This window comes from Hypanus sabinus, chromosome 5, assembly GCF_030144855.1.
Source record: "Hypanus sabinus isolate sHypSab1 chromosome 5, sHypSab1.hap1, whole genome shotgun sequence".
Classification (NCBI taxonomy): Eukaryota; Metazoa; Chordata; class Chondrichthyes; order Myliobatiformes; family Dasyatidae; genus Hypanus; species Hypanus sabinus.
Genome location: NC_082710.1, coordinates 164,432,076 through 164,448,961, shown reverse-complemented (window position 1 = coordinate 164,448,961; position 16,886 = coordinate 164,432,076). Strand labels below are relative to the sequence as shown.

At 41.0% G+C, this 16,886-nt stretch overlaps 1 protein-coding gene across 2 annotated transcripts in view; it reads left to right on the top strand.

Moving 5' to 3' along the window:
* LOC132394534 (uncharacterized) overlaps positions 1-16,588 on the top strand; it is a 40,338-nt gene extending 23,750 nt beyond the window's left edge. For both annotated transcript variants that reach the window (XM_059970817.1, XM_059970816.1), the window contains 3 exons: positions 1,907-2,008; positions 3,429-3,485; positions 15,571-16,588. In XM_059970817.1, the coding sequence (XP_059826800.1) occupies positions 1,907-2,008; positions 3,429-3,485; positions 15,571-15,611 (200 nt within the window). In that variant the 3' untranslated portion in view covers positions 15,612-16,588. The remainder of the gene's footprint in view (positions 1-1,906; positions 2,009-3,428; positions 3,486-15,570) is intronic.
* Positions 16,589-16,886: the final 298 nt, after the last annotated feature.

The window sequence follows — 16,886 nt, the reverse complement described above, 5'->3', positions numbered from 1 at the left end:
TCCTCTTTTCCTCCCTTGCACTTTTACACATTATATTCAACTTGCCGCATCATTACCCAGTCACAAATTTTAACTGAGCCATCATGAAACACATTTGGATTTGTGCCACAGACCACACTGCCACCAGGTTTAAGCACCATCCGCAGAGACAAAAAGAGTAAGTTTCGATACAACAGCCTCCATCAGGACTGCAAGGGAAGAGGAAAGATTGTGGTATATAACCGTCAGAAAGGGATGGGAGAAATGCTGGGCAGTGATAGGTGGTACCAGATGCAGGTAGAATGGGGCAGGGGGAGTGGATAGGAGTGATGGACAATAATCTTGGCAGACAGGGAACAGACATTAGGAAATTGCCCATTATGATTTATCATCTGGATTCTGCATCTTCTGTCTATTTTCTTTTTTCATTTTGTGTGGTAACAGGCCTTTCTGGCCCAACAAGCCTGCACTGCCTAATACACATGCAACCTATTAACCTACTAACCTGTACATCTTTCGAATGTGGGAGGAAACCAGAGCACCTGGTGGAAACCTACATAGTCACAGGAAGAACGTACAGACTTCTTACAGACGTCAGCAGGAACTGAACCCAGGTTGCTGACACTCTGATAACATTGCGCTAACTGCTTTGCTGTCATGCACGCTGAAGTGCTTTGTCTCTGTACTTCATATCACCAGCTGTCTCATATATACTAAACTCGATTCCCTTAACAACATTTCACCATATCCAGTAAGTAGCTGATACCCCAGCATGGATTCGTTCACTCTCCACCCTCCTATACCCACACTAGTCAAATCCTCCTAACCTGAATCTTGTCAGGTTAAGTCTAGTCAGATTCCTAATCTTTACTTTTTATGCGTTAAACAATCTTCATTCCAAGTCAATCTGTTACTCGCAATAGTGTGCAGTGTAATTATCAACAATCTGTCCTGTGGTGCCTCACCAAAGACTTTCTGAGGGTTCAGATAGATCACAACTAGTTTGCCCTTATCTATAATAGCAACAATGTCAGAAAATCGCAGAAGATTAGTAAAAATATCATTTCTTTTTCATAGTGTCATTAAGGTCAGCTATGACAACCCTAACCCTATCCCACCTAAGTGAGAGGATCAGAAAGCGAGTGACATTGTTTTCTTTTTCTCAGACACACCCTAAAAGTCAAAAAGTCTTTTAAGTGTTCCTTTCAACATGCACAGAGAGAGAAACAGTTTTAAAATAAACCTACATTAACCAAAGAATTAATTTTTCACTTGTACTTATATGGAAGCAGTTAATGCAAGTATGGCCACTTTATATAAAATTGTTGACTTATATATTTATAAGATGTTTATTTTTATATTCATATGTAGAAACTAAATCTAAATGGGAAATTAGCGGATGTTCCAATTTTCCCCATGCTGGACATCCCCTTCTTTCTAAATGAACGTACTGGCTTGACAATTGTTAAGGTTGAAATATCTGAATATCTTCTCACTGCTGCCATCAGGAAGAAGGTACAAGAGCCCCAGGACTCACACCACTAGGTTCAGGAAGAGTTATTACCCCTCAACCATCAGGCTGTTGAATTAAAGAGGATAACTTGATTTGCCCCATCATTGAAATATTCCTACAACCAATGAACTCACTTTCAAGGACTGTTCATCTCATGTTCTTGACATTTATCCTCATTTATTTATTATTATTGTTTCTCCTTTTTGCATTTGCACAGTTTGTTGTCTTCTGCACCCTGGTTGAACACCTTCACTGAGCCGTCTTTCATTGATTCCATTATACTTATTATTCTAGAGATTTGTTGAGTATGTCCACAAGAAAATGAATCCACGGGTTGTTTATGGTGACAAATATGTACTTTGATAATAAAATTTACTTTGAACTTTGAACTTCCAATCCTGACTTGTTCCACAGATACAGACAAGAAGAAAACGTCAGGATTCAATGACAACATTCGATATGTTACTCTTACTCTTATTTTGTTTTTCTTCTGTTTTACCATGAAGATGCATAGAGGTGAGAAGTTATGACATAGCACAGCCTACCTATACTTGAGCATTATATTTGTATGTTTTCTACAGCTTTCAATTATTTTATTAATACACAAAACTGTGTTGTTATATGGGTTGTATATTGTACTTCATCAAACTGAGATCAGTTTAGCCACATAAAAACAACATTATAAACACTAGAGAACTGACAGACACTGGAAATCCACAGCAACACTCAAAGTGTTGGAGGAACTCAGCAGGTCAGGCAGCATCTGTAGAGCAGAATAAACAGTCGATGTTTGGGTCAAGAGCCTTCAGCTGGAAAATTTGCTGAGTACAGTCATGGTCAAAGACACCAAACGACACAGCTCTACCACAGGATCGGCTAATTAGACAGGATATTTGCAATAATGAGCAAGCGTACAGGTGTACCTAATAAAGTGGCCACTGAGTGAAGGTATGTCGGTCAGTTTCTACACCATGCATGGCTTTACCACACCATCCTGTTTCTCCATGACACAATGATGATATGTGTAGTCAGTAACATTTTAACTTTTCTTTGCATGGGTTGAGTTGAGTCTCTGTTATACATGGCGCCCAAATTAGGATAGGTGTAGAAACCACTGTTGCTCATGAACCCATTATTTCCTCAATATTAACATTTCACAAAAGTAATAAAATAAAAAAATACTAATAAATGTAATAACTAAATATTAGTGCTGTGAAGTTCCTATAAAATTTAAAATGATAGAATATTCAGCAAACCTATATGTCAAATGAATCTATGATAGAGCATTTTTCTTCCAGTTAAAAATTAACTGTTCCGCTTATTCATGCTCAATGGTTACGGGATGTTATGCTTAAATTTAGAGAAGATCCCATGTTCAGTTTTTGAATCTAGCCGAGACTTTTATACATTGTGGGGACCATTTCTGAGTTATTTTACAGATGGTGGTTAATAATATATTTTATTATATGATAAGGTTGTTTTTTTACCTTTTTTCTTGCTTTTCCTAACAGCTCTGACTTTGGTAGAGGGTGTAGATTTTTTTCTGTATAACAAAATTATTATATTTCAATATTATGATTTAATTCAATTTTTATGAATACAGGGTGTTGTGATTGTAACAGTATTTCTAATACAATGTATTTGGTACTATTTTTTCTTTGACTTATAATATATATCTTGTTGTACTCTGTATTCCTCTATGCAGAAACTAATAATAAATATTGAAAGAGAAAAATTAATTAAGTAGAGTACATAATATGCATGACAGAAACTCCTTATAATCTTGACAGAAGAGAAAATTAGTTGAAATGTTAGCTGTGCAACTTTAAATGTTTAATATGTAATTATTTTGGCTGGAGTGTATCAATTCAAGGTTCTGACCAGCAACTGCTCATTGCCAAAGGGGGGCTAACATAAGTTTTTTTTTTCTTCTTAGATTCTAAACGAGCTCAAAAGCGATCAAAAAAAAGGAAATGCTTCTCAGAATGGTCAGGTAAGCACAACCATGGGGAAAGTTGAGGTTATTTTATCCATGTAGATATTTGTTTCTTGAATTGCTGCTCCTCCACGGTCTGCAAAGATATGGGCTCTCTAATATGTATTTAGAGAACACCTTGGCTCATCTGATACTGGTTATTGGCAGGAGATGTTGTATTAGTGTTAGTGGAATGGTGGAGAAACAGGATGGTATGGTAAAGCTGTGCATCAGCATTCTACATATAGTGACTGACCTACATACATACATATAGTGGTCTCTTTACTGGTACACCTGTACACTTGCTTGTTAATGTAGATATCTAATTATCCAATCACATAGCAGCAACTCAATGCATAAAAGTATGCTGACATGGTCAAGAGGCTCAGTTGTTGCTCAGGCCAGAATGGGGAAGAAGTGTGACTGTATGACTTAGTGGAGCGCCTCAGAAACTGCTGACCGTGATTTTCATGCACACCTGTCTCTAGAGCTTCTAGAGAATGATGTGAGAAACAATCACATCTGGCGAGCGGCAGTTCTGTGAGTGAAAATACCTTGTTAATGAAAGAGGTCCGAGAAGAATGGCCAGACTGGTTCAAGCCGACTGGAAAATGACAGTAACTCAAATCAACGCGTTACAGCAGTGGTGTGCAGAGCAGTCTCTCTCAACGCATGTTACATCAAATCTTAAAGTGGATGGGCTACAGCACAGAAGACCAGGAATATACACTCTGTGGCCACTTCATTAGGTACAGGAGGTACCTGATAAAGAGGCCATTGACTGTAGGACTATGGCTGGGCTTTCAGATGATCGTACTGAGGACACGGAGATGAGAATTGAAAGGCTATACATCACAATAATCACATTCCCAACACCGTGTTTGAACACAAGCAATATTCCTCTGTGAAATGGTTGTATCATGAGCTTTCTGTGTTTCATTGTGCATGACCACAACTGTTGCATATGCCTTAACTTATGCATAGTTCCCCAAAATGAGTAACATTACTGTAATACATATCATCTTCCCAATCGCAGATGGTTCAAGGACAAGGAAACAGTTTCATGGGGAAGGGCAGCAGAGGCAAGGAACTCTTTAACACAGGGTGTTAGCAAAGACTGCTGTAGCTCAGAAACAGGCCATTCGGCCTCTGGTCCATGCCAAACTGATCTTCTACATAAATGCACCTGGAACATAACCTCTCCAAACCCGTTGCTGACATGTCGGGTGCTGGGGTGGAGATACTTCTCTTCCAAAGGTGGTGTAAGGCACTCATTTCCTCTGCTAGCCTGCAGGTCACCCTTGGGCAAGGTGTAGTACCTGCTTAGCCTTCCCCTCCCCAATCAGGGCCAGGTGGAGCCATGGGGGCAGGTGGTGGGTGGTCGTACGAGCTGCTGGTGCATATCACGTCCTGGTTATGCGGCCACTGACGCCAGCAGTCAATCTCCAAAAAGCATTGATAATGGCTGGAGTCACCCATCTTGTAAAGAGGCTGCCCAGGAGAAAGCAATGGCAAACCACCTTTCTTAAAAAAATTACCAAGAATAATCACGGTCATGGAAAGACCATGGTCACCCACGTCATACAACACGACACGTAACAATGACAATGATGTTGGCAGATACAGTAGCTGGAGATCTAAGCAGCACATTGAAAACAGTAACCAGAATAGTTGAGCAAGTGCCATAAAGTTATAGACTGCTACAGCACAGAAACAGGCCCTTTGGCCCATTTACTTCATGCTGACGTGGTCCTCTAACTACTTGCACCTGGCCCATAGCCTCTACAAACCCCTCGCGGACATATGTCATGAAATATGCTGTGCAGCAGCAATATTGTGCAAGACATTAAAATTACTCTAAGCTACAGAAATAAATAACTAGTGCAAAAGTGGAATAATGATGTGGTGTCCATGAGTTTGTGGACAGTTCAGGCTCCTGCACAGATCTTTGGAATTCAGCTAATCTGTGTCCTGCTGCGTCCTTGGGCAACCATGCTTGCGATATATGACATCATGTTATCAGCAAACTTACCCATTAGACTAAGTAACAATAAAAAAATAAAATAAATAAATCACACAAACAAGGAATAGTGACGTGGTGCCCGTGGGTTCAAGGACTATTGAGGAACCTGATGGTGGAGGGGAAGAAGCTGTTCCTCAAGCATTATGTGTGGATCCTTAGGCTCCTGTACCTCCTCTGCATAAGGACAACAAATTTCACAACATATGCTCATGACAACAAACCTGATTCTGATACTAACGAGAAGAGGACATGTCCCCGATGGTGAAGATCCTTAATGATGGACACTGCCTCCCTGAGGCTCCATGCCAACATGAACCTATATTAATCCCATTTCATTCTCCCCACATTCCCATTAACTCCCCTAGATTCTACCCCACAATTTACAGTGGCTAACAAATGGGCAATCTGTGCCTCTCTGGAATGTGGAAGGAAGCTGACCCACCTGGGAAAGCATGCAAACTCCACACGGACAGCCCCAGCGCTCAGTGTTATTTGTACCTTCACCAATTAGTGGGGAAACTCTACCGCAGAATGCCTGGAAAACAAAATGATTAGATACTGTATATTCATGGAGGAGTTAGATGACTAAAGACATCACACCATCAAGAGTACTGAGGCGATCGGCTGTTATTATAAAGAATGCCGCCTCTTGCTTTCATTTTCTGCATTTCTATCTTTTGTATTATGACTGAAGTATGAAAGTTTTCCAACTAACTACTGTTTGAATGTTAGAATCTTTTTAAAGCAAATACACATTCTCCTTTTAAATGATATTTTATCCATTTGTGAATTATTTATAACCATGACAAACAGCCCAAGGAAAAATATTGCATCTGTTCTAATTAACGTAAACATGATTTGCAATTGTGGATGGTTACACTCAGTGTTCTTCCATCTTCGAGTGCTAGATGTTCACGCCAAAGTGACTTCACACATCATGGTTGACATTTAGCTCACTTCTGCTTCTGGTTTGTGTTTACCTAAAAGCCTGGTGCAGATATACAGACATTAACTGACCTAAAAGCACAAAGATAACAAAAGGAAATGGAGGTGACCACCAAAGTGACCGGCTATGCTTTGCTGCAGGATATGACAATGAAAAGCCACAAGCCTCTTTAAACTAACCCCTATAATGTTACAATTAGTAATGAATCTCACTCTTCTGCTTTTCTCAATTCAGTGGTATGAAACAAGCAACAGATTTTTTTTAGAAGGCGAAGGTGGAACAGAATGGCTAAGATGCCCCAGTTTTTTACCTTAATTCCTCAATTTAAATCCATCTGGAAATCATTGCCTGGAAATTAGATTTGGTGCACAACATCACCGTGTTCATTTTGAGTGCTCAGTTGGGTCTCTCCATTGCAAAAGAAGGACACAAGTTTTAAGATGTTCTATCCTACGCTCAGACAGAGTGCAGAAACATGGCTTACAAAGTCCCAATTGTGTTCCCACAAATTAAGTGCAACTTCCAAGACTGTTGCATAGCAACACCAAAGAGATTCAGTCCTTAAAGACTCACTTGGCTTGGCAGCTGGACAGTGGTGATGATGGAGGTAGAGGCTATAGGGGTCAAGGGACAGATTTCAGGTGACAGGGGACAGGGGTCAGGGGACCTAAAAGGGACAGGGGTCAGGGGACCTGGACTGAGAATAGGAGATGGAACTGGAGATAGGAGACTGGGAATGGGGGGGGGGCAGGGGACAGGTGACAGGGAAGAACAGGGAATGGGGGGCAGAAGGGAGAGGACTGTGACAGGGAATAGAGAACAAGAAACAGAGGACAGCTGTAAACACAGACAGGGCACAGGAAATGCAAGACAGGGAACATGGGATGGAGAATAGGGGAGATCTCCCAGATCTATTGACAGTTAAGGACAAAAGTCTTTGATCTGAAGCGTTAACTTTCATGCTCTTTCCACAGATGCTATCAGACCAGTGAAGTATTTCAATAATTTTCTATACTTTCATTTTAAATTTGCAGCATCTGCATTTTTGGTTTTCTCATTTCTGTGATCAAGATTGGCCAGGCAGGTGAATGTTGGAGGCTGAGGTGATGGAAATATGATCTGGTGCTCTAGTTGCGCAATTGTCGACCCTTGCCCCTAAAAAAACCTCACCTGGTGTGCAGGCTCAGGGTACTGATGTCCCTTTTCACCAGTTTCAGACAGCTCTAAATCAGAATCAGAATCAGGCTTAATATCAGTGGCTTCTGTCGTGAAATTTTGTTTTATTTGCAGCAGCAGGACATTGTAATTCATAATAATAGAAAAAGTGTGAATTACATTTATATATATATATATATATATATATATATATATATATGTTAAATAAGTGCAGTTTGTGGAAAAATAGAAACAAAAAGTAGTGGGGTAGTGTTCACGGGTTCAATGTCCATTGAGAAATCGGATGGCAGAAGGGAAGAGGCTGTTCCTGAATCGCTGAGTGTGTGCCTTCAGGCTTCTATACTTTCTTTCTGAAGGCAGCAATGAGAACAAGGCATGTCCTGGGTAGTAGAGGTCCTTAATAATGGATGCTGCCTTTTTGAGGCGTCGCTCCCTGAGGATATCCTGGATGCTGTGGAGGCCCGTGCTCATGATGGAGCTCACTAAGTTAACAACTCTCTGAAGCTTACTTCGATCCTGTGCAGTAGTCCCCCTCCCCCATAGTCAGCTGTTCACCACAGACAGCCAGGGCCTTGCCAAATTTTTCCTTCAGACAGCTGGGGCCAGCATCTGGAAGCCAGCCCATGTGTGGCAAAGATGTCATGGATTAATGACATCAAGCTGACTGTAAACAAAAATGACCAGATTTCCATCAGCCCAATTCCAATCATGGAGGAGACTCTGCAACTCTAGGAAATCAAAACCCACCATCAAGATTATCAAAAGGGAATTGAACTGAGGATTTAATTGGACAAATTAATGCCATGTCGCTTCCCACTGGTCTTACTTGATTTGGTTTGCTTGTATGTGGTTGCAAAGCCACCAGCAATTTTCAAGCATTCAGCAAAGAGAAAGAACTCATAATCAGTATCAGTAGTTTCTCTGTGGGGAAAGATGCACACTCAGTGGCCATTTTAGGAGTGTACCTAATAAAGCAGCCACTGAGTGTATATCTGTGGCCTCCAGCGGTTGTAGCACATCAGCTTTGAAGTTCAGAGATACTCTTCTGCACGCCACTGTTGAAACGTGAGGTTAGCTGCCTTCCTGTCAGCTTGGACCAGCCTGGACATTCTCCTCTGACCTCTCTCGTTAACAAGGCATTTTCACCCACAGGTCTGCTGCTGGCTGGATGATTTTTGATTTTTGCACCATTCCTGGCATGATACATCCAGGGGATGCTGGAATGCTCAAACCACCACCAACAACAACAATCATTCCACGGTTAAAGTCACTGAGACCACGTTTCTTCCCCATTCTGATGTTTGGTCTGAACAACAACTGAGTCTCTGAATCACTTAATAAAGTGGCCATTTCTCTATACCTTCAGCATAGAGAAATCACTCCAACTGGTATGGTGGCTACTGACAATGCTGTGTACCCTTCAACGTCCACCGAAACAAGGCTGATAAGGTTAAAGTGCCCAGGAAATGCAAGGCTCTTCAAAGAAAAGTTTACAGCTAAATCAATATGGTTTTGTGAAAAGGAAATCGTGCTTGACCAACGGATTGGGCTTCTTTGAAATAACCTATGGTGTGACTAAGAGAATTGTGAAATGTGATATGCTTAGATTTTCCGCAGAACATTATATAAATATCTGTTTCAAAGGTTATGGTGCACAGCAATGGTGCACGAGGTGACATACTGGGCCGGATAAAAGATTGGCTATCTAACAGAAAACAGAAAGTGGGCGCAAGATTTTCTCACTGGCAAGGTGTAATCTTACTAAAAGTCAAAGAGGTTTAATGGACATCTCCTACTTTTAATGTATATCACCGTCTGTTCCGATAGAGAGTGGCTGAGAGACAGAGAAAGTTTTAGATAGCATGAGAGTAATAAAGGCAGATAATGAAGAGACGAGGAGCGCAGTCAGCTGTTCAGCTGTTTTGATAACAAAGGGGGAGGGGAGTGAGGTGTGGTCCTGGGAGGTTCATGATTCTAATTCTGGAGTTTGGAGTGAGTAAGAAAGTGGCAGAGAGAGAGGTGAAGGAAGAGCGAGGTGGATAGAGAGAGAGCAAAATAGAGTGATAGAGAGGGAGAAATATAAAGATAAGCAGTAAGAGAGAAAAAAGAGAGAGGGAGTGAGGTGTACAGAGAAAAAGAGAGATTGAGAGACAGTAAGCAAGAGAGAGGGAGAAAAAGATAGGGTCATAGAGATAGAGATATAGGAGAGAGAGAGAGTTTCCAATGGATAGTAAATGGGAAGAGAAACAGAGACTTGTAGATCAGTGCGGGATTTGTCACCGTAGATATCGGTTCAGATATGATATTTGACAGAACTGGGGTGGGTAGACTCAGACCTTTTGTGTTCCTGTTAATGAATGGATTCTGCAGTTTGAAGAAGCACAGCCCAAGGATTCCTAGAGTTGCTTAAGATGTTATACTTTATCAAGGAAGGACTTTTCTTTGTGTTCCTGGAAACCCACAGCAGAGCTTGGAATAATTTTCTAATTTCAGAAGTCAGGGTCCAGGTATGTAGACACACTGACATGCTCACCAGTGGGAATTCAGCATGATCAGAACATCAGTGCTGAGGGTATTGTCCTGGGGGTAGATGCTGATGTTAGCTCACCTATCCTGCCTGTTTGTTTGGTGAACTTTGCAGGGGCAATACTTCTCTAGAGCTTTGAGTTTGCCCATGCCGCTGAAGAGTAAAGGAGAATAGAACCATTATTGCTTGGTTGCTCTGCGCTGAGTTTGATACCACGGAAAGCTGGCAGATCCCAGTGCCCACTATATTTGTGAATATAGAGTCCAGATCACCTCCCTGGTGCAACGACGAGTAGCAGATCGGAAGACCACAGGGATACAGATACCATTAATGCTTGCAGGCTTTTTCCTGTCAGGTTGCGTGAGACTCAGTCTAGAGGTCATAGGTTTAGGGTGAAAGGTGAAATAGTCAATGGGAATCTGCGGGGGAAAGTTACACAGAGGGTAGTGTAAGTGTGCAACAAGCTACAAACTAGATGACAGGCCAATAGTTCAATTTAAGAGAAGTTTGGAGAGGTATGTGAATGGAATGGGTTTGGAGTGCTATGGTTCAGGTACAGTTAGTTGGGACAAGGCCGAAGACCATGCTGTTATGAGTGATGAACAGACCTGATGGACAAAGGGGTGCGGAGTTAACCATTCCCAATCCCCCTCCTGAGAACTATGAATTATTGCTGTTGCTATGCTGCTCATGAGAGAGAGATAAAGCCCAGGTGCTGAGGACCCATCCATAGAGGCCAAGATTTATCCTGCATGCGCAATCACTCTCAGCATATCTGGAAAGGCGGCTGAGAAAGGAGACAGTTTAAATGAGTCCAGGGTTGATTTAGCAGAGACGTTTTTACCGATCTTGTACCAGGAGAGGTTAGAGGATGGTAAAGTGGAGAATAGTGGAGCTAAGGAAAGTAAGGGAGATGAAGCAGGTTTAGTGGTGTCAAGAAACAGAATTTCGAACCTGGCTCACAAGATACCCCTAGGTCGACACTTAGGAGTGAGGAAGGAGGTTATGGAGGCACAGAGTAAAGATGAGAAACAGATGAGGCAGTTAGGAGGTCCAGGGTTGGACATGGATGATCTGTCTGGCTTGACAGAGCTGTTTGCAGTTGAGGAATTTAGGTGTGTTCCCGATGATATGAAAGCTGTCCTAGATGAAAAGGATGCTGCTACCTTGCGGGAGTTTGCTGGGTTAGCAGACGAGGTTTTTTTAACCTGCAAGGTTGAGTTTACTCCGAAGGGGAGTTGCTCAGAGAGTACCTGGGAGGATCAGTGGAACTTAAAATAGGAAAAGGGGACTGGTATTGAAAGCCTAGAAGAGGCAGATGTCCCGTTTGCTTGTGTTCAGGATGTGAAGGATGTGGTGTCACAGGATACTGAACCTAGTGTTGAAGCTCAGGAAGAGTCTGAGGTATCTGATTTAGTTGAAACGGAATGCAATCCTTTTGGGTCAGATAGACTTGGTTCAGTGAAGAAAGGGTTAACCTTGGCACCGGGAGAAAGAATTGTTGGCACTTATCTTGGCAATTCAGCATTTTGAGGTCTACATCTGTGCAGCACAGAGACCATTAATTGTTTATACTGATCACAACCCTTTGGTATTCTTGGCTAACATGAAAAATAAAAATAAGAGGTTATTAAGTTGGAGTCTGTTGTTACAGGAATTCAATATTAAAATACAACATGTAAAGGGGAGTGACAATGTAATTGCTGATTGTTTATCTAGATGTTAATTTGAAAGTGTATCTGTATTATTCTTGTAGTTAAGACCACTTCTGTATTTTGTTAAACTCTGTAATTCAGTAATATGCTTTATTAGTTAATTTTCACTCTGGTGAAAATTTCCAGAAGGATGGGGGTGTTATGAGTGATGGACAGACCTGATGGTCAATGGGGTGCAGAGTTAACCATTCCCAACCCCCCTCCTGAGAACTACAAACTATTGCTGTTGCTATGCTGCTCATGAGCGAGAGATAAAGCCCAGGCAAGAACATCAGCTACAAATAAGAGAGGGGAGAGAGACTGTTGATTTATTGTATAATGACTCTTCCTGGATTATTTACCCTCCACTACAAGGACTTTACTTTGCTCGTTAACATTCCTCAGGAGATTGCAGGAGTGGCCTGATTTGATGGACACTGTCATTCAGAGTTGATGGATAGCTGAGACCCCATGAGTGGGGATAAAAAGACAGGTTTGGAGAGACACCCTTCAGACACACCAGTGGACACTGATTGAGTGTTGGGAACCCACAGAAAGGTGGGGGCATCGGAGACCGAACCAGGAGATCAGTCAGTAAAACTCACAGTGTAACGGCAGGGCCGGTGGGGACTTGTGTGTGTGTCCACTCATGCCAGAGTGACGAGTCCACCACAGAAGATCAGTCTAGCTAAAGACCAGAGGGGTCATGACTGAATGACCACAATGATACGATGGATTAAGAAAGCAACGGAAGGTTTGGCTGCTGTAGCTGTTACATTTGCTCGCTCTCTCTCTCGCTCGCTCTCTCTCTCTCCAACAATTTCAATCCAACAACCATAACCCCCTCAGCATTTATGAACTGAACTCTATACTTTCCTATGACAATTCATTTATCCCTAGACATGGATAGAGCTTGTTTATTATTGACTATTTTAATTATTCCTACACTTTTAGGTTTACTAACTTGTTTTATATGTATATTTGCATTTTTGATATTGTATTGTGTAGTTTACTAATAAACACCTTTAGTTTGGTACCACCAGACTCCAATGGAGTCTTCTTTCTCTGCTGGTCAGACACCCAGTTATGGGGTACGTATCAATGCTAACATGTATTAGATGGGCTGAAAGGCCTGTTTGGGCTGTAGTACTCTACAACTCTAGGCCATGATAGTTATTGCTGAAGATGATTTAATAGAGTTGCTGAGATCCAATGTGACCTTGATTTCCACAGAGGTCACAGCCAGAGGTCTCCCACAGAATACTTGCTATGATGGCAGCCCTGAAAAACCAGAGCCTCAAATGCATGGTTCATCAGTCAGATCTCATTGGGAAGTGGTATCTCTGAAGTGTCTGTGGAAGTCAGCATTCTACAACTTGTCCTGTGCACATCCTGAAAACTAAATAATGAGGGGGAGGGACAGAAATGAAAGAAATAAAGAAGTTAAAGACAATTTTCTGATCAGGTGCATCACTCTTCCTAAACTGGCCATAATTCCATCGGTTACAAATGTTAAGAGAGGACAAATAAATATTCATGATATTGCTCTCATTGTGTACAATATAACTAACTAATGAGCAATACCAGTATAGGTATTGGTTTATTATTGTTACACATACAGAGACACAGTGAAAAGTTTTGCCTTACCAACAGTCATGCAGACCATGTACATTGAGGTAGAACAAGGTAAAACAATAACAGTACAAAGTAGACTGGAAAGGCTGAATTAGCTGCCATTTTAATAGCTCAGCACTCTTTGTGAAAAGTGGGAAGTTGTTGTCCATGCATACTTTATCGTTTTATTGGCAAAAAGAGTCAATTAACTCATTGCATTGAATGATGCTGAACACAAGTGTTATCTTGTTCCATCACTGGAAATGCACAAGGATTTTAGTGCAAGAGATGCACGGAGATCTGAGTGATCTGCAAATGGCTAACATGCCAGTACACCAAGTCATTTGGGAAACTGGAGGAACTGAATACAAAATAAGGAAATGTGTTTCAAATGCATTAGGCATTACTGAAATTGAAAACGCTGAATTTTGTACTGGTTTGGGATGGTTAGAAAAGCCAGGCTTGTAACCTCTGAGATTTTGAACCTGGAGAGGTGACTTGAATGAAACAAATCCAATCTTAGCAACGTAGACAAAATGCTGGAGGAACTCAACAGGTCAGGCAACATCTAATAAAAAAAGTACAGTCGACGCTTTGGCCCGAGACCCTTTGGCAGGACGATCTCGATGGGTCTTGGTAGGATGGAGTCATTAGTGTCTCAAAGCTTTCCAGCACAAAAACAGGATTAATGCAGAGAGGATGTTTCTCCTTGTGGAAGAACCTAGACTCTGGGATCAGTTCAAAAATCAAGGGGCGTTTGCCTAAGAGAAAAATGAGACAAACGTTTTCCAGTCAGGGCATAATGAGTCTTTCCACCTCGCTTCCTTAAGGTGCCATTGATTCAGAGTCTTTGAATATGCTTATGGTGCTATAGACTTTGGTGAAAGGCTATCATGAGCAGATGGAAAGGCAGAGCTAAGATAATAAAGCAAAGTTAATTAGCATAATAAAATAAATAGCATAGAAAGCTTGAGGGGCCAAATGGCTTATGCCTGATACTAATTTATATATTCATGTTTATACAGCAAGTGCAATAGAATCTTCTGGAATATTCCATTTGCAATGGCAAAATATTCCAAGAATGATATGGAGGTGAAATCAAACAAAATTGATGGCAAGTCAAACTACCAAAAGCTTGGTCAATATAGTATATTTAAGAAGGGTCTTCAAATAGAAACAAACTTAGAACTTCAGAAAAAGTTTAGAGAGGGAATTCCAAAATTCCATAAGTTTTAGAATTGACCTTACGGATTGGAGGATTGCAAACGTGACCAGACTATTTTGGAAAAGAAGAGAGAAAATGGAGAATTGCCAAGCTGTTAGCCAAAACTTAGTTGGAGAGAAAGTGCTGGAGCCCATAACAAGTGACACACAGAAAATGTTGCAGGAACTCAGCAGGTCAGGCAGCATCAATGGAAGTGAAGGATTTGTTATGAGGTCTTCAGGACATTGGAATCTCTGATTCTAATGAAACGTCTCAGCCTGAAACATCAACTATTCATTTCTCTCCGTAGATACTGCCTGACGTGTTGAGTTCCTCCAGCATCTTGTGTGTGTTGCTCAGGATTTCCAGCATCTGTAAAATCTCTTACATCATTAACATCTATATTGAGGTTCATTGAGCAACACGTCTTGTTTTGCTCCAGATCATGTTTTGACTAATGTACTGAATTATAAAGGCTGTGACTAATAGAATAAACAAGGGGGAAATCAATATTTGGATCTTTGGAGGGCTTTTGATAAGGTCCCATGCATTTGCTGAAGACTTTGGTGACACACTAGGCTCTTTTTGAATATTAAGGCAACTGAGGGATGTGGGGTAGCACCGGAAAATGGAACTGAGGTAAAAGATCTTGGGGAAGCGTGGGGCAGACAGGAATGACTAGAGAGCTAACATCGGCTTCTATTCCTACTGTCCTTGTGTCCTTATGAGTTCCAGAGCTCAGCGTTAGCAGCTAAAGCTTCGCCCACCAGTGAATTTCTGGAAATGCAAAATAAAATCAGAAATTCTATTGATGATAGTTCAACTCTCAACAAACAAGAAAATTCAATGCATCAAATTTTAATTTTACTAGATTACTCTAACAAAATTTGTGACCTGATCCTTTTTCTTTATTTAACAGAAGAATCCAACGACAAGCAACCCCATGGTAATATACTCTGATGTGAACTCATCAGACTATGTAGGAATTACTGGAAAGGCAGATGAGTGGTGATACAACAGAAGAAGGTCATTTTCAGAAACTGAGTAATTATTCATAAAATAATGTCAACCTTGTTTGTATGAATTGTTTTTATTTGTTCAAACAAAATGTGTAGATGTGTTACCTACACACACTAAGGAATAATTGGCCAATGGACAAGAAATTATCTCCTGGTGCTTGTGCTCTGAAGAATGAAATTTCTTGATCAAATTAAGGAAAGCGCAATTGAGAGAATTTGTTTCAAGTCTTCAATGCATATTGTCAACATATACGTTTGGAAAGGTGTTGCATTCTCATCACTGAAACAAATATTTTCTGCCCCTGTGAGTCTCTCTCTACATCTGAGTCTACCTGAACTGAAGCCAATAGTAATTGGAGGGTGAAACTTAATTTGACACTAATTCATGCCAAGAGATTCATCTTCTACATTTTCCTAGTGTTTGGTCTGACATTACAGTAGTCAATTTCTACTGCGTCCACAACAACTTGATTATTGTCTATATTGTAATTTTTCTTGTTTAATTTTCTTTTAACTATGTTTGTATAATCACCCATTTGTCTATAAATGCTCAGTGGATTATCAGTACTTTTTATAGTTTCTTTGTCTGCAGCCTATGACATGCGATAAATTGCACTGTCTCAAAGGCTTTTCTTATCTGTAACTTAAGAGACTGTGCAGAGCTGGAAATCCTGAGCAGCACGCACAAAATGCTGGAGAAACTCAGCAGGTCAAGCTGCATCTATGGAGAGGAATAAACAGTCAATGTTTCATCAGAACTCAAAGCCTGACTGTTTGGTTCAAAGTAGTTTTCAGTACAAAGATATTGACAAGTTCTTTGTCCTTTGTCTTTCTTCAGTTCTTTCTTCATTATAGAAGATTGAGTTGGTTATTGTTATTTCCTTGTTATGGAACTTAATAAAACAACTGTAGCCACAAGATTTATGCTTCATTCTTGACTTGCAAAGTGCTTTCTGGACAATATAATCTCCAGATCCAACAAACTCAGCAGCTTCAAATCCCCAGACATCTTTGTTTTAAATCCACTGTCCAATTCCAATAACCAAGTACCATCAGATCCCAACCTCTCACCTCACTGTAGTCATCCCGTGCTGCCAGCAGATCCCATATACAGCCCTGCTCTTCGGTCGAGGCTGATTCCTTGCATCGGCACCCACACTAATCCTCTCTCCACACCACTCAACCCCATACTCACCTAGATACTGTGATCAGACAT